General features: G+C 40.5%; 1 protein-coding gene across 1 annotated transcript in view; it reads left to right on the top strand.

The window, feature by feature from the left end:
* Positions 1-25,035, top strand: part of shank2b (SH3 and multiple ankyrin repeat domains 2b) — a 287,358-nt gene that overhangs the window by 244,648 nt on the left and 17,675 nt on the right. The window contains 2 exon segments of the mRNA XM_078283292.1: positions 22,419-22,551; positions 23,666-23,959. Coding sequence (XP_078139418.1) covers positions 22,419-22,551; positions 23,666-23,959 — 427 coding nt within the window.

The following is a 25,035-nucleotide window of genomic DNA, read 5'->3' on the forward strand; positions in this document are numbered from 1 at the left end:
CAAAAGATGTGGACTAATCAAAAATGCGTATGTGGGTTTACAAGAGTTTACAAGTAAAGCTGGCAAAGTTAAAGTGTTTCTCTGCCTCCAGCACTGAGAAGAACTGATCTGGAAATGTTTCATTTTCCAAAGTGCTAGTGGGATATGGAGATAGGGCAGTGACTTTAGTATTTGGCATGGAAAACAAAAATTGAACTGAAAAAAAACATTGGCATTGAAAAACTTTAATTGAAAATATTTTTTATTGCAATTGAAGCCCTTCTCCATCGGCGGAGCTCGCCAACAAGTCACCGCTTTGTTTCTCGGTTTAGTGTCTGTTTGCTAGACGGCTAGCAGCTAGACAGCTAGCAGCTAAACAGCTAGCACCTAAACAGCTAGCAAACATTAGCCGTTGGCTAGCTGTCTCCCATGCACAGTGGCCGAGTAGTGAGAGCAGCCCACTCTCTCGTAGCCTACAGGTCGTTAACAATCACGGAGCAAAACTCCAATGCATCTACCTGAGAGTGGCAGCATTCTTCCCAAAATATGCAGATGAGATGCAAATCGCGCTCCTCTGTCCCTCCACTGAAAGCACCTCCCCTCGACGACAAGAAAACTGTCATTGAAAAATAAAACTTAATTTAAAAAAATAATAGCGTTTGGATGGTCAAAAAATGAACAAGTGTGTTACATTCAGTTCATTTTTCATGCCAAGTTTTTTTATTTTTGATGCCAATGTTTTATTTTTCAAATTTTTTTTTCAATGCCAGTGTCCTCTTTTTCAATACCATATTTTTTCAATTCCAAATACTGTTCTAACTTCATAGTTGGACAAACATGCCGATGCCATTGAAGCCATCAGACTGAAGCATGGTGTTAGAGAGTGCCCAGTCTGAAAGTGATAAAAAAAAAAGGCACTGATAAAATTTCAGAATATGCTCCTCTAGCAGAGTGGCTAATTAAAACAGTCCATTTAGAGTAAGGAAATAAACCTGATAGGGTCATAACAAACACATCTTTGAATATTTGTTCATAAGGATCAACATTGAAATATTGGATCAAACATTTTGAGATATCTGGGGCATCCCGGTAGCTCAGTGGTCTAAGGGAAGAGCCAGACAGAAAGCGGCGAGGCCACCAGGTACCGCTGCCGCCTCCTAGAATCGGTCGGTTGCGGGCGTATCTTCTTATATATGCCACGAGGTGTATTGCTGCCTCCCACAGTTCATTAAAAGAATTAGATCAAGCTAGATCCTCTGATACGAGTTGTGGGCGTATCCATCAGCTTGTCAATCTATAAATGCTGGTATGCGCTCCCAATACAATAGGTTTTTTCTCTGCCATGGACCAACAGCGGAAAGTCATTGCTGTTACTGCAGCTGTTTATCTGCAAAGATACCGCTGTGTTCCCCATTTATGGGTTCACCCAATTTTCCAGAAAAGAAAAAGAGCATGGGGAGTTCCACAGGTTGGTGCAGGAGCTGCGTCTGAATGGGGTGTTATTCCAGCAGCACTTTGGGCTCGATGTTGCCCAGCTTGCCCCAACCAACTATGAAGGACTGGAGTACCATTACAGAGGGCTTCCATCAATGGTGGAATTTCGATTTCGATGGGAAGCACATGGTCATCAAAGCTCCCCCACCCTGGCTCTTGGTTCCACAACTACAAGGGGACAATTTCCATCATCCTCTCGGCTATTGTGGATTTAGAGTACTGGTTCAGGCTTGTGGATGTGTGAGGATATAAGAGGACCACTGTTTTCAGTGGTATTCCAACTATGGCATGGGCCTCTTGGCTGGAACGCTGGACTTCCCTGAAGACTCCCCTACGTTCTGGTGGGAGATGAGGCTTTCCTCCTCCGTAGGTGCCTGATGCGGCCCTTCCCAGGCTCCAACATCTCCAGGGAGAAGAAGATCTTCAGTTATCACCTCAGCCGTGCCAGGCTGACAGGTCAGTGGTGGATGTATCGCTGCGTCATTGCACTGGCCTCTGAGAAAGTGGAACTCTGTGTGAAGGCAACCTGCATCCTTCACAGTTTCACCAGGGTGACCACCTGATGACAGTGCTGCTGCTTTCAGGCCTGTGAGAAGGATGGGGAGCAAAAATGCCACTAGGGACGCCATCCAAGTGAGGGAGGCCTTCTCCTCATACTTGAGGAGAAGGCCGTGAGGGTGCTGTGCCTGGGCAACACCATGTGGTGTAGTCTCCAGTTTGCCAAACCAAGGCTCTTTTAAGAGCCACTCATGAACCTGAAAGAGCAAACTTTTTTTTTTACCCATTTCACCTTTTGAGTTATGAATCCAGCTATGTTCATAATCCAGTAGTACTCACTACACACTAGAGGAGAAGAGGCCAACTCACACAACTGATGCATGTCTTACCACATTCTTAAAGCTTTAAATGTTTAGACAGTAACACGCTTGTCATGCCTCAGGAACCAAATCAACTATTAGATAGCTGCAGATGAGACGGGAATTCACAGAAGAATGAGGCGTGTAGTTCACATTACCTTAAATTGTTTACCTTTGGTCCTTGTATTGGCACCCTTCAACTTTTACAAACCAAAGAAGGTTCTAACCATGAGATCTTCCACAAATTAATACTTGAGATGATTTCTCTGAAAATAACACTCTAAAGCACAGCTTGTGTCTCTTGGAGCCCTAATAGATAAACCAAGAACCAACAGACCAGCTCGAAAGATGAAAAAGATAAGCATCCATCACAGTATGTGACAAAACACCTACTTTATTTTTCCAAAAGTTCTCGCTGCATTCAGATTGTGGAGAAGATTGTGATGTCTGTAATGCACTGAAGTAATACACTATTTACTATTGATTCATATAACGTGTCAGCTTTTATGACTTCATTTGTGGTTTTGTTAATTTTCAGTGAAATCATCAATTAAAGAACAAAGATATTTTAAAGTCTGGGGTCTGGTGTTTTTAATGAGTTGATGTACAGTGCTAGTAGGCAGAAAGGCCAATCTTTTGAACACTCAAAGAGGTATTTGTCTACCTGCACTTTTTCTATGAGAAAAAATCTAAAACTCAGCTCACACATGCACTGACCTTGTTATTGTTATTTACTCAAAGGATGTGAGTTTTTTATTACCTTTCTCCTACCTTTAGTTGCCATAATCTTGGCATAGGACATACTTCAACATGTCTATGAAAAGGAGTACAATGAAATAGATGAGGCAGATTTCTAAAAGTATAAACAGTATAAACAGAAGAAACGTGATAAACTGTACAAATGAAAATTTGTAACGGAGGTTAATCTACTCATCGGCTCCCAGCTTCATAGATTAATTTGTAGATTTTGAAATTCACTACGGACATCTTGCCTGCCTGGGTAGGAGGAAGACTGTGGCTACTATCATTATTTCAAACATTATGGGCATTATTTTTCAGATTGTCATATCATATAGAAAAAGAGTTGAGATATCTCATTAAAATATTTTTAACGGTGTCAACTATGTAAGAGCTGTGGCATAGGCCAGCCAGTAGAGGGCTTTTAGTGTCATTTAAAAACCTCTCTTCTATTGTTTTGTCCTTATATTCCGGTTTTTCTAGCAGTTATGTCTTAATCAAACAATGTAAAAGCCAGTGGCGTGCACGGGGGGGTCGGGGGTCGGGGGGGACAACTGCCCCTGCACTTTTTGCTGAGTGCCTAAGTGCCCCCTTTTTTTTTTTTTTTTAGCTAGAAAGACAGGGCAGAGAGAGGGGATGAAGTAAAGGGCACGGGCCGGATTCAAACCCGTGCCCGTGTCGCCAATTAGGACTTCACCTTAATGGGACGCGCTCCAACAGTTGAGCCACAGGGGCGCCCCATCCATGCTTCATTTTTGCCCTAATGTCACACCAGAGGGGCACTTGAGCAGCTCAAATACGCATCTGGTGTGACCTTAGGGCAAAACTGCAGCATGTGTTTTTTCTACTGTAGGGCCTGGTAGAACATCAGACCCTCACCTTTTTCATCCGAAGGGGCTTCATTTTTGCTCTATGGTCACAAGGAAACGTTTTTTTTTTCTTACAATGTTGGTCTGTGTGTCAGCCAGGCTAGCACCCTAGACTGACTCTTGCTTAAAGTGTGTTTGCCTGTGTGTATATGTGAGTGTTTGCATGCATGTGTACATGTGTTGCCTGTTTACACGTGTTCATAGTAAGTGTAGGTTGATGAGGTGGTGCCCTTTTTAAAAGTAGCTTAATAATTTTCATTTAGCAGACCTCTAGGCCTATGCAATTCTATTCAGTCAATTTTGATTTAGTGACAAATTATGTTGCTGTAAGGGCAGACTTTAATGAAGGATTTTTTTTACTGATTTTTTACTGAAATTAATTTAGCAAGTTAACATTAAATTATTTTGCATATTCAAAAACAGACATTGGTTTAGATTAGAGAAGTTGGCTATAGCCTAGAAATAAACAGGCTTGACATTAATGCAGCAGTCAAGAAAGGTCATGCGCCACCTACTGACCCAGATAAATTGCATCCAGGCAGCATCTATATACAGTGGTTATAAAAAGTAGTCACCCCCCTTGGCCTTTTGCACATTTTATTGGGTTACAACATGGAATCAAAATGAATTTGATTTAGTTTTTTTAGGTCAGTCGGTCGGTCGGTCTGTTCACCACTTTATGGGTCACGTGGGCCGTGGGGAGTTAGATTGCAGACTCCCAAGCAGGAGACCAGAGTTCGATTCCCAGCAGAGACGCTTCCACAAAATTCAACGTCACGGGGCTGTTAGACTCTTAGTCTTGTTTGTCACTGATAAACACAAAGTACTCTATAATGTCAAAGTGAAAAAAAAAATCTACATATTTTTCCAAATTAATTACAAATAAAAACAGAAAATAAGTGATTGCATAAGTATTCACCCCCCAGAGTTAATAAATGGTAGAAGCACCTTTGCCAGCAATTACAGTGCCCCTTGTCTGGACTGGCACTGCAGCTGCACATGCCGACACCTTAGTCTTGCACTCCAACTTAGGATGGTAATGGGGTTTCGCACACCATAGTGTTCCCTCCTGCAGATTGTGTTTGTTGGCAGGAATAGTCAGTTCCTGTGAGATGGAATTGACCACATTGAACCATTGACTATTGAACACAGCCTGGATGGAACCATTGGTATGGGGGCAGAGGTCAGCCAAGTAGGTAAACCCTTCATAATGTCCTGGACTGTCAATGGTGGTGGAGCCCCTGGATTGCCTGGAGAAAAACCTGGCACAAGACTGCAGTTACTGTCCCTCACAAGACATTTCAAGTAATGTTCTTATTATGGTCATATATGACTACTCTATCATTGTACTTGCACAACCCAGTCTCAGGAGTCCTCTGGTGAGCCTTGACCTGTGAGTGCACAGAGCACTGGGGCCTCATTTATAAAACTTTGCGTAGATTCCACACTAAAAGCTTACATGCACACAAAAGAGGAAAAGTACCAAAAAATTATGGCATTTATAAAACCGGCACACAATTCTCCCTTTATAAATCCCAATAATCTTGAAATGTTATGCACAAGCCTCATACTCCATCCCCTTAACTCCCAAAATTAACCATAGATGGTTAATGAAATGCCCTTAATGAATACTGATATGCATGTAAATGTGCTTATCATTCCATTCTGTGAGAAAATGGCAAAGCCGGAGCAAGATGGAAAAGAGTTAATGCTGCCACCTCGTTTATAAAACTAAAAATGAAAAAGAAATGGTCCAATAAGTGCATTGCTGCGCATCAGCAGTGTCAGTGCTATTGGCGGAGGCAATGGAGTTCTCTCCCCCTGATGGACGTCTCACCTCGATAATGGGGGAGACGTAAATAGTGGCATTCTGCTACAACAAGCACAGATCTTGTACAGGCCTACGACACGTGTATTCAATTCACTTAAATTCAATACAATTCAATTAAAATTCAATTATCGGTTAAATTAGTCCTACCTAATTCCACTAAAGTTACTTAAATAACACAAGGCAATAATGTTACCTACGTTAATGTTTGTAGGGCAGCAGAAGATGTGTTACCAAGTTACTGTTGCAACATCCCCGTTACAAACACATGCAAGTTTGGAGCAAATTGTGGAATTTTAAGTTTCACTTTTGTTTTCACGCCAGGAGGCTCAGTTGGATTGAGTAGGCTACAATGCTGCTGGTTTGCTCTGCATCACCAAATGACAGACATGACGTGATGCACACATCAGGCACATTAGAGATCGATTTAGATAAATTTTCTATACTGTACATTAACCAACTTTTGATTTTGTAGCTATATATGGGAAACAGAGGTGTGACCAAGTCGACTTCGCTCGAGTCCCAAGTCAGTCCCAAGTCTTGAGGAACAAGTCTCAAGTCAAGTCCCAAGTCTAAATGTAGATTACCAAGTCAAATCCATGTCATTAATTTCAAATTTCGTCGTCAAGTCAGAACAAATCAAGAGTCCAGTATCAATTTAATATCTTAAAGAAAACTAAATATCTAGGACTTTTCAATGCAATATGGTTTTAATAGGATAAAAACTTGGTAAGAGTATCATGAGTTTGATTTCTATAATCAGTTTCAACTTCAATAAATTCAATCATTCCATACAAATTCAGAAAACAGAATTTAAATTCAGTCGTCTGCTGGAACAAATCTCATCACTTTCAATCTAAGTCATTTACACAAACACAAGATCTTTTGTCGAGACTTAAGAAACCTTTTCAAGTCGTCGAAGTACAAGTCAGAGTCAAGTCCCAAGTCACCAGAACCCAAGTCAAGTCTCAAGTCTTCTCTTCATGCATCAAGTCAAGTCTCAAGCAATTGAGACTGTGACTCAAGTCTGACTTGAGTCCAAGTCATTTGACTCGAGTCCCCACCTCTGAAGGGAAACACTGCATCTCTTAGCCAAAGCCGCCCTCGAGTGATAACTGACTGTCTGACTGTCTGACTGACTGCTTGACCTGAATATGCCTTGTGATGTCCTCGGCTGCGCCGTGGGAAAAAGAGGGTGACACTGACGTGGTATTAGAGGAAGATGAGACTGCTGTAGGTGACCCTGGTATCCTAAATCTGCCTTTTGACTGTAATGCACTTGATGATGAGCCTTTGATGAAATGTAGATTTTTTGATAAACGATAGGTTTTCAAACTAAAGCAACAAAGACACTATTTGGTTGTAGACGTTCTGACACAGAATATTATTATAAGAGGGCTTTCTAATTTGATGTGGAGTAGGCCTGGAAATGAACTGAGTGTAAAGGCCATTTTGCTTTATTTCACTACTTTGCCATCTAAGTCACCATTTCCCACAGTCTTTTATAAATCCGACAATCTGCGTGAAGAGTAGCGCGCACACTTCAATGTCCCCAGAGAGGAATAAGCAACTGCTTTACCACAGTCTTTGCTGCTTTGTCTCTATGTGGATATACTTCAACCCATCAAGAGAACTGATCAATTATCACCAATACATATTTGTAGCCTTTGTATGATTCTAAAGGTCCTGTGAAATCCACCTGTATATATAAAAAGGGGCCTTCAGGTGGAGGTTGCGCTTCCGTCATCCTTGCTGGTGGGCCTGTGTTGTATTTTGGACATACAACACAATTATTTACATAGTCACAAGGATTTTATCAAATCCAAATGTGCACCATTCCTTTTTGCCTGCCTTAAAGGAATAGTTCACCCAAAAATGAAAATTCAGTCATTACCTACTCAACCCATGCCAGCTGAAACGTTTGATGTCATAATAATAATGAAAAATGCCATAATATGTTCCATTTTAACTATAAATGCTGCATATATTACACTGTGCAGAATACATGCAGAAGGGAAACTAAAGCAGACATCAAACATTAATATGGGTGCTCACTTACTGAATTTGACGGTTAAATACAAAGTAATTGGTTTAAAACAGTATTTCTACCTATTTAAAATATTGCGCTTTTATTTTGAAGGCTAAACGCCCAAACTGGAAGTCTTGTTTGCTGGACGTTTTTTTAAAACAACAGGTAGACTGGTGATTTCAGCTAAATAATGGTGTAAATGTCGGTCTTTTCAAGTCACTTTGAGATCATTTGGCTTCCGGAGACTTGGATTATGCTGGACGAGCTGGATGTAGTCTTTTTATGGTTATTTTTCTTAATTTTTTGAACTGTGAATACAGGACCCCAGCAACTTCAGTTGTTTTGGAGAAGGCCGCTACGCAGTTCCGCTGTGAAGCTCAGGGACTGTTGTATGGACTAACAAACTTTACCTGAGTTTCAGCTGGCATGGGGGTGAGTAGATAATGACTGAATTTTCATTTTTGGGTGAACTATTCCTTTAACCAAACCTCCCCTGTCCCATGGAGGCCAGTGGGGCACGCCGGGTGGGGGGTACGGCTCGTTGACCGAGAAATCTAATTCACGCTTAAGGGCAAATTAGACTTCAGGCAGGAGAGCATGTGGAGCAACAGGGTATTTACAATTTTTCCCAGCCCACCACCACTTTTCCTCATCTGAAGAATCTGCTGCATTACAATAATCTCCTTAGGTGAGTATAAAACAACTGCCCTGAGTATAGATAATCTAGGGAAGAGGCTGCAAAACTTAGCAGCTTTGTCAGCTCTGGCATCACCTCTGAAGATCATATCCTTAGCAGAAGTCTGGGCCTTACACTGCATGATGGCAAGAAGGAGGGTAGATTAGACAAGCCTGCAGTATTTCATTAATAAGCGCAGAATGTTTGATAGGGGACACAGTAAAAAATCCTGTTTTTCCAGAGCATTCCAAAATCATGTACTACTCTGTAGGAATAGCGACTGTCTGTGTAAATATTGCCGTAGCACCCAGAAGCTAATTTACAGGCATGTATCAAAACATACAATTCAGTCATTTGTGCAGAATAACTGAAAGACAAAGGACCACTCTCAAATACATCAAAATCAGTAACAACTGCATAACCAGAATGTACAGTCTGTATCTCACTGTTCACAGAGCCATCAGTGTACAGGATCAAGTCTGGGTTTTGCAATGGAGTGTTGGAGTGAGGTGTGTTCAATCAATGCTAAACAATCACGTCAGTCAAGTTTATTTATATAACACAATTCGTACCCAAGGCAACTCAAAGTGCTTTTCATGATTAAAAGAGAAAGATAAAGATAACAACAGAGATTAATAAAAGAGAGAAAAAAAATAAAAGTGAGAGAATTAAAACAGTTTCTCTTCTGCCAAAACAAACATGGCGTTCTCAACGATGAAAATATGTGAATTACCGGAGGAATTATTAAGCAATTTTTGGAAACATGGGTCCTCCTATTTCAGAGAGTAGCCTTTGAAGGCTATATACACAATGTCATTCTGATTCGGGAGCGAAATTATGTAAATAAGATCAGAATTGAGGCTAAAGCCCACCGCAGTTCACAGTTAAAAAGCCAGTCACCTCATCACTTGGTGATTGAAGCAGAAGTGGGATATAAAGGAACAACAACCCTTGTACAGCAGGGTAGGCCAGATAAGATAGTTGTTTAAAAGCAAACATGTAGATTATATTATATATTGGGCTAATATACTACCAAAATGTTCGATTTTAGCTAGCACATCTATGAAGATTCCTATACGGCTAATATGGAATTTAGCTATCTAACTAGCTAAAATCGGACATCACTTAGCTTCGCAATCATTGCTCTCTCTGCGCCCTCTGCTAGCTCGCCAGGTTTCTGTTCTCATGTTGTGGGACTAATCCATAACCTTGACCTCTGGAAAGCACAAAATGTCAACACGGTGCCAACCGCATCCCGCACAAGATTGCCGCAACAGTGGCATAAACCAAGGGGTGTTAAGATTACACCGAAGCCCATAACAGAAGTTGTGGTGGCAAAGGCAAAAACAAACCACAAAAGAAAACCGGTCCACTGTAGGTACAACAGTGACAGGTAAGTAACATTTAACTGCCTTAACATTGACTCGATCTAGATGCAGTTATATTTTCTACATAACAGTCCAAGATTTAAATGCCAACAGTCAGTTCACATGTTATTTATGTTCTCAGGACCTTGGCTAGAGTAGCAGATGAGGATTTGGAGGTATTGAAAGCAATGCCAGGTGCAGCTATAAGCTACATTGTTAACAGACCCCCAGTTGAGGTAGTTGTAGGTGAGGAGAAGCACCCCATCGGAAGTGGTTTGAGCCATCAGGTAATTAAGCGGAGAAAAACTTTGGGATTAACAACAGTTTTTTTATTTCATCAATTCATAGACAGCCATTTCATTTACATTTAACAGTACAAGAAGAGCTATGACATTTATAGATCAACAGTGCAGAAAGAATTACTGTGATTTAACAGTTAAGTTACAGAAGGGTTAAGAGACAGATGTCTGGTTTTATGGTTAATTCATTCATGAACTTGTTTTGGCAAGGTGCCCCTTATAACTTCTAAATTCCTAAATTCTCCTATTTCTTAAGAATGTGTGGCTGGAAGTTGGAGAGCATGCTAACCACATACCATATCTGGTTGATGGTTCCTAACATGGAATTCGGAATCCTCCCTGCTACAATCTTAAATTTGTTTATCTTGGCTATTGCCCTTTCAACATGAACCCTATGACTAGCATTTTTTTTTGTCTTCTGAACATCTGCTTCTGACATTTTCTGGTTAGACTTTGAAAAAGGGGGGATGTTCAATTTAAGCCCAATCTCCTCCAAATCTTTCTCTATTAAAAACCCCTTGTCTGCCATGAGTCCATCACCCCTCTTAAGGTAGCCACACTGAAGCAGACTTTGCAGTAGCTTTGTTATGTTGCACTGTTTGAATATCTCTCGATCAGAAATGGACCCTGTGTAGAGAGCAGATGCAAAAATAACAACACCATGTGGATCACAAGCAACTAGAGACTTGAGTGTGTTGGTGGACTTGTGGTTGGAATAACTTTGGCTTTGCAGTAATAGTGAGGTTGGCTTCTCAATCTTTAGCTCAGTGCAATCTAATATTGCAAAAGTTGTTGGTTGATTGTCCTCTGTGCTCTCTGAAAAGACAAACAGACAAAAAAACAATAGATAGTTAGATAATGAACTAGTACTTTAGTGTAGAATTGAAATGATGGCAGTTTTTGCAGTAACCTTTTCAGTAAATTATAACTGTTTTTCTTTCATTTTTTTTCTTTGTAGCTTCCACTAATGGACAATACATGGTCAACATCCTCCTCAAGTCCTGCTGATAAATTTGCAGTATTTCCTCTGCCTCCACAGCCAATCAACTTTTCTACCGTCCTGATAGAAAACCAGATGTACTGCTGTGATGACATGAAGATCTCCAAGTCTGAAGCAGAAGCTCTAGAGAAAGAAACCAGACAGCAGAGCAGCAATGACATGTGGTATCGTGCCCGCTCTACACGCCTTACTTCAACCTTTTTCAAAAGAGTGTGCTCCAGAAAAGCAGACTTTGACACTCTTGCCACAGACATGCAAAGAAATAAGAAAGTGCAAACCAAAGCAATGAAGAGAGGCCTGGAGCTTGAGCCGGTTGCAGCAGCCCTCTACACCGAAATCACTGGAAACCACTTTACTTGTGGCTTTGTTGTCAATCCCCATGCCTCCCATGCCCCTCATTTAGGCACATCACCTGACAGGAAAGTCATCCAGAGTGGAGACAACCCAAACATAATCATGAGTATTATTACCAAATCACTGGACAGCTGGGCATTACAGGGATGCAATGGTGTGACTTGTTTGTCAAGTGCATTAATGACTATCACCTAGCGGATTCACTTTAATGCATATAAGTGGGAAGAAATTAAAACAAAACTAGACTGCTTCTTTTTTGATCATTTTCTGCCAGCCCTGTGCAAATAGGACATTGGCAACACTGGCCAATAAGGGGTTATGGTTTTATAACAAGTCATGATAAAACAGTTGCAGTTGTTCACAGATAGTTTAAAAAGATTCATAAATAATTCCAAATATCATAATTAATGGATTACACACCGATTACAGCCTCTTCTGCTATGGTGTCTTCTGTCTCCACAGTGATGTCCTTTGTAGTTGACACCACATCTTGACACATTTTGCTCTATTAAATGACATGACATGTATATTGTTATTTCCATTTCACAATTCAGTCAGTATTGATGTTATGCTATATATTCTCTAAATTAATTCTGTTAAGTGGACATTTCTTGACATTTATATTTTAAAAAATCTGTCATTTGAGATGAGTTTAAATGTACTTTTTCCAATTTAAATGGCTAAAGCTTCAGTTTGTTATTTCAGAAATCTATTACATTAATAAATCTATTACATTTTCCATACTTTGTCTATTTAGTGGTCATTAAGTCATTACATTATTCATATGTTTAACTAGCTTACCAACTTTTTAATTGGAGGAGGTCAGCATCTAACTGTAGCTCCACTAGCAGCAGCTGTAGTTGCAGGGACAGCAGCAACAGGGTGTGGGTACACGGCACTTGGCTTCCCATTAACAAAGTGCTGGAATTACATTGTCTGGTTAAGGAACAGTCATTGTATTTCTTAGTTGAATGTATTGTGTCCCTTGTTAGATTGCCAGCTAGCAAGCTAACTGCTAGATAACGTTAGCTAGCTAGAGCTAAGCTCCCGTCCATTACAGGTAAGTTAACCAAAGCTAAAAGAGGTGATTACATTGTTAGAACCATTGAAAGCAGTTGAGATAAGCTATGCTAATGGCACATGAGTTACCATTGCTTGCTATTAACACCAAAGATAACATTAGGGTAATGTTAATATTAGCAAGCTTCTTAACTTGGAGCAAACAAGGTGTGCTTCATAATGTTGGAGGGATTCAGTTGTGAGGTCGCCCACTGTTAACATATAGGCTAGGCCAAGATCCTGTTCATGTGTGCTCCTATACTGACTTCATTATTATGTTAACCTGTGATTGATAAATGAGCATGCGCAAATAAAGAGAATCTTCTTCCGGTTTAAGCAACAGCCGATGATGAGCACGTGTGTTTATTCCTCCGTGAAATGTACTTCATTAAACCGGTATTCCTACCCTTACAATGGCAGCGCCAACAGGTTATGGGCCCAGAAGGGAAGTTGGAAGCCGATGGTACAGGTTATGTTTCGACGGAGATGAGAAGAATTACGAGTTATGGGAGATAAAGTTTTTAGCCCATCTGCATTTGCTAGGGCTAAAGGAGACCATATTACATGAGCCAGCGGCAGATGAGGAGAATGAGAACAAGGACGACGATGCAAAGAAAAATGAAGATGCCTACGCTGAATTGATACAGTTTTTGGATGGCAAAAGTCTTTCTCTAATTATGAGAAAAGCAGCGGACGATGGAAGAAAAGCATTGCATTTATTGAGGGACCATTATGCAGGTAAAGGGAAGCCACGCGTGATTAGCCTCTACACAGAGCTAACATCTCTCCAGAAAGCTGCCAATGAGAGTGTCACAGAATACATCATTCGTGCAGAAACGGCTATTGCAGCACTGAGAAATGCTAACGAGACTCTCAGCGATGGACTGTTAATAACCCTAACCCTAACCAAGCTAAGAAGTTTCGAGAGCACAGAGAAGTTTAATGGCAACTCGAAAGATGACAACGTGATGAAGACAAGTGGCTCAACTGCGAGAATGAGGGGGAGAGAGAAAGAAGAGAGCTCGGAGATAACCTGCTACAACTGCGGCCAAAAGGGACAAAAGGCCCGGGCATGTACTAGCGAGCGTCAAGCACAGAGACAGTGGTGCAGTTTTTGCAAGAGCTCCACTCACAAAGACGCAACTTGCAGACGAAAAATAAAAGACAACGTGAAACAAGCAATCCACGCTGAAGATCACACATTTACATTCAAAATTGATGACTGTCAGGTCAGTGAATTGAAACAGAGAAGTCTGATGGTTGACACGGGAGTAACGTCACACATGATCACGGACATCAAGAAGTTTAAGAAGTTTGACGAGAAATTCCAACCGGAAACACACTTCTTGGAGTTGGCTGACGGAACAAGAACAAGCGGTGTTGCGCTGAAGAGAGGTGAAGCGGAGGTCTGCCTGCTAGACACTGAAGGTCACCGGGTAAAGACAACGCTGAAGAAGGCGCTGTACATTCGGTCGTATCCACAGGACATTTTCTCTGTTAAAGCAGCGACGACCAACGGAGCTACAGTCAACTTTCGGCAAGGACATGACCAGCTCATCCACAAGGACGGTACCAGGTTTGACATCAAAGTGTACAATAGACTTTACTATCTGAACACTGTAGATGATGAACATGTTGATGAGTGTCATGGATGTTATGATATTCAAACCTGGCCCGAAATTCTTGGTCACTGTAATTATGAGGATGTGTCAAAGTTGGAGAATGTAGCAGAGGGAATGAAAATCAAGGGAAAAATTGATAGGTCTAACCTAAACTGTGAAGTCTGCACACAAGGGAAATTTGCTCAGAGTAGAAACAGAGAACCTGATGCAACAGCAAAAGCAGCACTTGAGTTAGTACATACTGATTTGTGCAGCCCCATAGAGCAAGAAGCAAAAGATGGGTTCAGAGATACTAGATATCAGATATATAGCATTTACTGATGATTACTCAGGTGTAGTATTTGTGTACTTCCTGAAAGCAAAGAGTGATACTGCCAAAGCCACTGAAAAGTTCATTGCTGACTCGGCCCCTTATGGGAAGATCAAGTGTATTAGGTCAGATAATGGCACAGAGTTTACAGGAAAGGACTTTCAGTCTTTGCTCAGTAAGAATGCCGTAAGACATGAGACTTCAGCACCTCACTCGCCCCATCAAAATGGGACTGCTGAGAGAAATTGAAGAACACTGTTAGAAATGGCAAGGTGCATGCTAATTGAGAGCAACTTACCTAAGAAGTTGTGGACATATGCTGTGATGACTGCTGCAGTAATTCGCAACAGGTGCTACAATAGGCGCGTAGAACAGACGCCATACTACATGTTGACAGGGAGAAAGCCTAATCTTTCAAAGATGAGAGTGTTTGGATCAATGTGCTATGCATACAAACAAGACAAGAGAAAAGGGGATTTTCATTGGATATGATAAAAATAGCCCGTCATACCTAGTCTACTACCCAGACACAGGGAGGGTCCTGAAGACAAATCTAGAAATGATTGATGATGATCTTCATGGGAAGAAGTGTGTATCCCCCATGCCAAAAGTCAAGATGGCTGATCAGAGTCCAAAAGAGACCCAGGAGCCTCAAGTTGGAACTCCAGAGAGTAACGGTGACACTCAGACAGGACAGGAAGGAGATAGTCATAGTGCACGCTACCCCAAAAGAGGCAAGAAAACTCCTCAGTACTTGAATGACTACGAATGTAAAGTCGAGTGTAATGACCAGATATTAGCCAATGTTGACTACTGCTACAGAGTGGCCTGTAATGTACCACAAACCTTCAAGGAAGCCATGAGTTCAACAAAATCAGAAATGTGGGCTAGTGCTATGAAGGAAGAAATGGATTCTCTCAGGGAAAATGATACATTCACATTGACCACACTGCCAGAGGGTAAAAATGCAGTGGGGGGTAGATGGGTTTATGCAATTAAAGAGAATGTAGACAAGTCTGAAACATACAAGGCAAGATATGTTGCAAAGGGTTATAGTCAAGTAGCAGGAATAGATTACAAGGAGACTTTCTCTCCGACTGCAAATATGACATCAGTACGTACCTTGATGCAAATAGCAGTTCAGGATGACTTAGTCCTCCACCAGATGGATGTTAAAACTGCTTACCTACATGCTCCAATTGATTGTGAGGTGTACATGGAGCAACCCGAAGGATTTGAAGTTAAGTCAGACACAGGTAAACAGTAAGTCTGCAAATTGAACAAGTCATTGTATGGTCTGAAACAGGAAGAAATTGGAACAGACTATTGCATGATCACCTCAGTGAAAATGGTTTTGCACAGAATCCAGCAGATCATTGTGTCTATAACAAACAAACTGAGAATGAAAGGATAATTCTGATAATTTGGGTTGATGACCTAATTATCGCTGCTAATGACAATGACTCACTCAATGGTGTGAAGGAAATGTTGAGGACAAAATTCAAGATGAAAGATATTGGGAAACTTAAGCATTTCCTAGGCATTGATTTTGCACAGAGTGAAGGAGAAATAAGGATGAACCAAAAACGGTACATAACAAAGATACTAGAGAGGTCTGGTATGTCTGATTGTAAGACAAGGTCAACCCCATGTGAACAGAAACTAAACTTTGATAATGAAGGTGAACTTGTTGATCCAAAAGGATATCGTGAAGTAGTAGGCAGCTTGATATATGTAATGACCTGTACAAGACCTGATCTAAGTTGGGTTATCAGCAAGCTGTCACAATACCTATCAGAGCCAAGGGAACAACACTGGGTAACTGCCAAACATGTGTTGAGATACTTGAAGGGCACAATCAACCAGGAGTTGAGTTATAAGAAATGTGAGGAAAAACTCAAACTTGAGGCATATAGTGATGCTGATTGGGCAGCAGATCAAAATGACAGACGAAGCACAACAGGGTATTGCTTTAGTTTAACTAAAAGTGGGCCTGTTATTTCATGGAAATCTAAGAAGCAGCCAACAGTAGCGTTGTCTACATGTGAAGCAGAATATATGGCATTGGCTGCAACCACACAAGAAAGTTTGTATCTTGTACAGTTATTGAATGGGATGGATAGTGAGCGCCAACATGCACTAGTAAAAATCTTTGAGGACAACCAAGGTGCAATTGCTTTGTCAAAGAACCCAGTATGTTGTCAGAGATGTAAACATGTCGACATTAGGTGTCATTTCAGTCGGTCTGCACTCAGTGATTGAAAAATAACCATTGAATATTGTCCAACAGCAGACATGGTTGCAGATGTTATGACTAAGCCTGTAACAAAGTTCAAGATTGAAAAATTTGTGAGTTATATGTTTGGAATGTAAACTGCCAGACAAAGGTGTAAAGTAGCGTATGTAATTGCCAGACAAATTGTGTTGACTATGTTTTGAACAGTATAAGAGCAAGTGGGGGTGTTAACATATAGGCTAGGCCAAGATCCTGTTCATGTGTGCTCCTATACTGACGTCATTATGTTAACCTGTGATTGATAAATGAGCATGCGCAAATAAAGAGAATCTTCTTCCAGTTTAAGCAACAGCCGATGATGAGCACGTGTGTTTATTCCTCCGTGAAATGTACTTAATTAAACCGGTATTCCTACCCTTACAATGGCAGCGCCAACACCCACATAGTTTTATCCACAGCCTACATTTTTCCTCATTTGTCTTTGGTTTAGGAAACGGGAAAAAAATCACACCCCCCTCCAACTTCTGTGGATAACGAGTGTCGCTTTTACAATTTCCCCAAGCGCAACGATTGACCATGACTTCTCAAGTTAACTAACGCTAGCTAACTTGACGTTAGCCTAGGACTACTGCGAGGCGGCTGACGACGTCCACTGCCTAGTAATGGTTACTAGGCTATGATTGGCTATAGCCGTTGAATGGGAGGGGTTTAGCAAAGGGTGAATTTCTGTCCCACTAGCAATCAGCACTGCATCCCATTTCTTCCAATGTGCTCCTGTGACCTGCTGTGGACGCTCTGACTGACAGTGTGTTTCAATTAGCGGCATACACGGACACAGAGGTTGACCCTTTTGTTTTCACTAATTTGGAGGAAGTGGCTCATCGCCTGAACATGTCCGTATACCACACAAATAATGCTGGGACAGTTGGGCACCCTCCTCATATGCTGCCTGCGGAAGCCCTGGAAAGTTTTTTGCTTGCGGGTTTGTCTATCGGTGACATTGCAAGGCTTTTTGGGGTTGGTGAAAGAACAATTCACCGTCGGATGGCAGAGTATGGCATAAGGTGAGTGTGCATGTGAGGTCTCGGGGTGGGTTGCTGTTGCGGTAAGTTACAGGATTTTATGTATTTGTCTGTAAGAATTTAAAATTATAGCAAGTGGTGTTACACTGAAATCTGTGTGCCGTCAAAACGTGTCCGCTAACGTAGCATGAGAATGAGAAATGGATACGGTAGTTTATGGTATTTCAGTCCGATTAGCATTGGGTAACGTTAGCGATTTAGCTCCAGTCCCGATGAGACAGAGTTTGATGCGGGCCTGTGAATACAAGGAAGCCTGTTGGCCACAACGACAACAGTTAGCAATCGTCTCGTTAACCAGGTCCCGAAAGGACAAACCTACTATGATCGAGGTTAGGGGCTAAGTTAGTGCCGTTAGTGGCATGCTAATCTAGCGTTAGCTAAGGTTAGCTCCTCTGGCTCACTTTGCAGACACATCTCCTTACTAGACAGCCGCACCTGTAACGTGGCAAAACTCGAACAGTACTTTGTTTATCGGGGACTCTGGTCACCGCAAACATTTCACTTCTAACGCCAAATTAATGGAAGGGAGTTACTGGCTGATGAGATGTAACATTTCATGTTCTGTCTTTGCACCTAGTCTGGCAACTCTAGTCTTGTAATCGGTTGGTGTTGTGGCAAAAAATAACTAGAAAACCTGAACAACGAGACTACAATAAACGCTACCTTGTCCTATTTTTTCTTGAGACTGTTTAGAATCAACTACATAGTAATTATTGAGGCTGTAGTTTGTGGTAATGTTACTGGATTGCAGTATATTGTAAGGCATAGGTATTACTCATGATGCAATATCCTAAAAAATATTTGAGATAATTGGTTGCATTAAACATTGCTATTCCCTGCTACGAGGCCAGCACATCTCAGACAGTCATTAAATACATATACAAATGTTATAACAAAGTATAAACTATAGTATAAAATAATTTATGAATCAGAATTGCACATTTTGCTACTTGCCAATGTATATTCTTTTGTAATGGAACAACTGATGACTTCTGTGTTTCTGTTACTCCACAGATTACGTCGATGAGTTGATGGACCTCATCTTTGATCACGTCTTCCAGGACCCTGCACCTTATGTGAGCCAGGTTTTGATCCCCATCCCAGAAGACCCGTGCGCCCAGTCTGACAGGCCAGCCAAGGAGGACGTCATTGCAGCCACGTGTCTCAGTTCAATCAAGAGGCAGTCTGAACCCGACGCAGCTGGCAGCATCAGGGAGCTCACAGCATATGCACAGCACCACACACTGGTATCACTACTCTGACCCTGCAACCTAGAAAGCCCCAGCACTAGCTGACAAAGGATCTGTAGGCTAGACACTGAGAGGAAGGTACACATACTGTCAATATATTTCATTTGAATACTTAGTCTCTTCTTTTGTTGTTTTGGTTATCTGGCATGAGGTCAGGTTGTAGTTGGGTGTTTTCCACGAATACGTAACAGATAACTAAAAACATCAAATTATAAATCATTTTGGTGATTGATACTGCACTACTTTACTACACTGCAGTAACTGCTACAGTGGAACACTCCCCTGTGTACACTCATAGATGTAGATTTTGTAACATAACAGCACCCCATTATGGTCCTGCATAAGCAGTGTTATGTTTTTACATGTGCCTTTTTTATGCCTTTTCTAAAATAAAATAATTTTATTCTGTATGAACAGTCAGTGTTGTGGTTACTTATTGGTTTCACATTTAATTTACATGGGTGTGTAAAGGGAAAAACGTATATAATCCCACGCACAGTGTCTACACTTATATGGTGCTTTATTACATTTCAATGACTGAATTGTAATAAAGCACCATGCAAGTGTAACAGTGTATGGGATTATATTACTTATTCAGTAACCTTTGTCCTATGCCCCTGTCACTAAAAGACTTTTAGGTGTGCTGAAGTTTTTTCTACATGGATGTGTAATAAAGTATAACAACACAGTTATTTTACTCAAATTTATTGTCATGTAAAGTATTATCCAACGTCACATCTTCAAATCAATTCATGCACAGAATGCATAAAAGAAACTTACTGCTCTATACCTCTAAGCTGTAAGGGCCCATAGTCTGTTTTATAAATGTTCATTGCATTCTGTAGTGAGAACACATTCAAACATACAGGCTTCAGACCAGGATGATCCACCAGGATGTAGGTGGATCCTGAAGCTGATTCATTCTTCTGGTAACGTAGGGAATGAGAAAGGGTAACTTATTGAATTTTGCTAGCTTCATAAGAACATTACACTGACAATGACGTTTATCTATATTATATGTTACCTACTGTGTTGACGAGTTTACTAGACAACCTCAAACCACCGGCACCGGTGAACTGCAGGCTAAAAATTAATCAAACAAACCATACGGTACAATTACCGTGCGAGACACTCCGGCAGGTAACGTTAGATATCGTTTTTATGGGATACAAATTTTTCCGCTATGGCTAGCCAGGAAGACAACATAGCATCATTTCTTCTACAAGGAGCTGCCATGTTGGTTAACACTTAGCCTGGCCACCTGCTGGCCACCGGTGTGAGAGCAAGGCATGTATAGTCGATCTAGGCACTCTGATGTCGATCAACCAATAGGCGAAAAGTTGACCCCATGAGACACTTTGAATGACAGCCCCTCATTTGCATAATGAAGCAGAAATGCATAAAGAAATGTAAATGTAAAAAGAAAATACAGAAATAAATAAGTTTGGGGAAATAAATAGGGGGAAAATGCAAAGGGAAAATAATACAGAAATAAATACATAAGTAAATGTAAAAATGAATAAATTTATAAATAAAATGGGAAAGTAAATAAATAGGGGAATTAATACAAAGGTAAATAAATACAGAAGCAAATTAAAACAGAAATATAAATAAATAGGGGAATTAATACAAAGGTAAATAAATACAGAAGCAAATTAAAACAGAAATACAAATAAATAGGGGAATTAATACAAAGGTAAATAAATACAGAAGCAAATTAAAACAGAAATATAAATAAATAGGGGAATTAATACAAAGGTAAATAAATACAGAAGCAAATTAAAACAGAAATATAAATAAATAGGGGAATTAATACATAGGTAAATAAATACAGAAGCAAATTAAAACAGAAATATAAATTTATGTCACATTTTATCAATTAATTAATGCCTACATTTATTTTAATATTGTTTTTGGTGCTTTTAATGGCATATTAATTTATTTATTACGTCATTTATTTATGCAGGGGTCTTCCCCTGCATCACAATAGCGTGCACAGAATAAGGGACATAACAAGGCTTCCTTCAGTTTGCAAAAAGCCTCCTCACACTGTGGTGTCCATGTGATAGGGTCACTAGGTAAAACATTCCCTCATGCACGTGCACAGAGTTTGGGGGTTTGGGGGCTTGGGCACCTGCCCTTTTGGTCTAAAGTGTCCTTTTTGACTAGGTCTACCAGTTTGTGCCCTCAGCCAGCCCATGACACAAAGCATATACAGTATATAGGCCTATATTATATACAGTCACATGAAGTGCAAAGGTCAAAGGTCACAGAGAGAAAAAAAACAGAAATTGCATGATTTCAAACTAGACATGCATATGATCAGGTGCTTATAGCGGAAGAAGATAAGAAAGAGAAGGATGTTATTTGGAGGGATAGTTGGGGGGCAAGAAGTGTTTCTTGAACAGATGAGTTTTCATTTTATGGTGGAAGATGGGGAGTGAGTGATCGATATTTATTTTTTGCAAAATGCTTCATTACACAGATAACTAAAACACTTGTATCCTGATGGTAACTGTTGCTGACAAGGGAAGTGGTAGGGACATTTAAGGCAGGGGTGTGGGGATCCTCTCCCATACGTTTTTTTGCTCACTGTGCAATTTCATGCAACCTATGACATTTAACAAGATTTAATAGGCCAACAGTTGCTTGCTCTATGAGCAGCCTATTCGTGGAGTAATTGACAATATAGATGGATGGACAGCTGGATGGATAGAAAGACGAAGTTAAAATAAAACATACAATTGTTTGAATAGCAGTAATATAAGATGGATCTCCTTGAACAAAGTGTGGCAGTGAACTCATTTTTTTCAAATAGCAGCCTGCAATATAATTCAGTGCTCACTCACACTGTCCCCTCACTTGCTGTGAGACAGTGTTGACCATGGGATTGGAACTCACAATTGTGTGCACACCTGTGCCTTAAACACTATGCCACTGGCTCTGGTGTGGCTCAGTGGGAAAAAACAAACAGACAATTTAAACATGGCTTTGCAGACATCATCTTGACAGTACAGACATCGTTTGTATTTAGTTTGATAAAGATTCTTTCTCTCTTTAACATGTCGCATTGTCAATTTATCAAACAATTTGCAGCTAGACATTTTGATCTACTGTACGGTCACTTTTCAAGATATTACAATTTTTTTGTCTGTTTACTAATGAAGGTATAACGATTTCAAAAATCCTGTTGGTTTTTTTTTAGTAATGTAATGTGTCAGAAAACCCCCATTTTGCCATTTAAACAGGTTCAAATGCATGAAACAAGTTCAAATGCATGAACAACCCTGTGGTTATATGATGTGGATGCAGCATAATCTGTGAAATGAAATTCTCACCACTTTATTCCCATGTGTCTTTGTGTTGTAGTCCATGTGTGATAGCCAGGAAGTGTCTATGCAGACCCAGACAGTACCAGCCAGCCCCAGGGCAGCCTACCTGGGCGTACCCAGACAAGGCACCATCAGGAGACAGAAGTCCATAGGTGAGTAATGGACATTTGGCAAATACTAATTTAAATTAAGCTGCAAGCGACAATTGTAAGGGTCCAAGCACACTTTCCAAAGACAGACAGACAGAAACCAAACATCACGAAAGGCAGACAAGGTTGACAGACAGACAAATAAACAAACTAGTGAAGACTGGACACGCAGTCAGTTAGTTACGGCTAATTTTGTGTTAGCTCATGTCTTTTGCAGAGTACCAAAACCTCTTGTGGCTTATTGCTTAATCTAACCGTTTGCTCTCAATTGCTGCTGTTTGACAATTCAACACTTGGTTATGTTACCAGGTATATCGTCCATTGGAGACAAATTTTTCGCCCTGACAAAATGTGTCTAAGATTAGGTATACCTGAACATAAGGTACAGGGAGGGTCTTCACCGACCCATTGACTGAGACTTTGGGAAGATGGTATCACCTATAATGAATCTAATATGGGTTGCCACCATCCGCCACAACTCCTCCAGCCAAATTTCTTCCCCTACGCTTTCCCAGTTCATCCATTGACCCTGGTGTCCCTGTGAGACTACAATCACTGTTGCTTATCTTTTCAAAGTGCTGTTCTGCTAATAGAACTGATGTTGAAAAGGGATTTTAAGAATAATGCATTTAAGGTGAGGAACCACAGATGAATAGATAAAAGAAATCCCTTTGATCCAATTCAAACGAATTTTTTTATTTTAACCATTTTTGTATAAGAGCTTTTATTTTGTTAACATGTTGAAAGAAGCTGACATAAAATTTAGCACATTTGTATATTAGAACACTTGAGAAAAAGTGCAGTGAAATCAGAATGCAGTTTCCATTTTATTGTTATTTCTGATTAATGTTTTGTATATTTTATGAAACTACAGTAATTATAGGAGAACATTTTGTAATACCTAAAAATATTGTAACATCTCAAAATTGACCAATTGACCAATACAGACAAAATGGTAATTTTCACCTTAAACGTTCAGTTCTCTGCCTTCTTCTACTTTCTCTGATCTATATCCCTTCACTCCATTTCTCTCTCTCTCTCTCTCTCTCTCTCTCTCTCTCTCTCTCCTGCCTTTATCCCGTTCTTCTTTCTGTTGCTCTCTATTTGTCTCTCTACCTCTCTTCCCCACCTCCAGGTATCACAGAGGAGGAGAAGCAGTTCCTAACTCCTCCCATGCTGAAGTTTACCAGGAGCCTCTCCATGCCTGACACCTCTGAGGAGATCCCTCCTCCCCCAGAAGTCTCCCCTCCCTCCCCTCCCTCCCCTTTGACCTCCTCCCCCTACACCAGCTCACCTCAGCCCCAGGGCAGGGGCTATGGCAAGATCATCCGTCCTGGGTTCGCACAAGACAGCACTCCTGCTAAAGGAGGCCAGAACACTGCAGAGAGAGGAGGAGGAGGAGGGGAGTGGAGAGGAGGAACTAGAGGAGGTTTGTCTAATTTGGAAGTAGTTATGTCATAATATTATAGCAATAATGATGGCAGTCACATTTCATTTTTACAGACTTAAAGTGGTATCTGCGAGATCCTTGTGTTGTTTTTTATTTTGTTTGGTGCTAAGCAGTCATTGCTGTGGTGCATTTTTTTCCTTGTTTTGTCTCTGGTGTCTTTGGTGCTAAGCTATGGAAGCCCTGAAAGGAAATTTTTATAATGTCCAGCAAATGCGAGTATCTTAATAAAAGCGATGGAGAATATGAAATTGTATTAGCTTGATCTTTATATCCCTGGAGACCTTCTTAATCATCCTGCATAATTTTCCTTTCATTTCGGGAGTCTCCCCGATTCTATGATGGAAGCCAAAATTTCTCATATAAAAAAAATCAAACCTTCAGATTAATTTTCATCTTACCGTCGTATAATCATTATTAAACATGGATTGTAAAATATTACCAAAGGATTTGTAAAAGGAAGGAGTTCAACCCATAATATGAGAAGGCTACTGACCAACATGCCAATATGTGTAAAGTGTATACCCTCCCCACTGCTACGGTTATAACCAACAGAATTAGATCTTCAAGGTTTCAAATTGGACGAGACAGGGCTGCCCGATATCCACACTTTTATTCATGCTAGCCATAGAACCGCTAGCGATAGCTTCAGTGGAATTAGAATGGGAACAACAGAACATAAAGTTTCATTGTATGCAGACGACATGCTGCTCTTTTGAAATCACCAACATATTCCATTCCTTGTTTAATTAATTTAATCACCAATTTTGGAACATTTTCTAGTTATAAAATTATTTTTTCAAAATGGCAATAAGTGCCTCCAAGGATTTTAACCCCTATTTATCACAACTTTTTAGATGGGTCCCAGCCCATCTAAAAGGTTTTATATACTTAGGCATTAAAATTCCTCCAGACTTGCATAATCTATACAAACTTAATTTTGCCTCTCTAGTACAGTTGTATATACTTAGGCATTAAAATTCCTCCAGACTTGCATAATCTATACAAACTTAATTTTGCCCCTCTAGTACAGGCTATCAAGAAAGACTAGATAGATG

This window comes from Centroberyx gerrardi, chromosome 4, assembly GCF_048128805.1.
Source record: "Centroberyx gerrardi isolate f3 chromosome 4, fCenGer3.hap1.cur.20231027, whole genome shotgun sequence".
Classification (NCBI taxonomy): Eukaryota; Metazoa; Chordata; class Actinopteri; order Beryciformes; family Berycidae; genus Centroberyx; species Centroberyx gerrardi.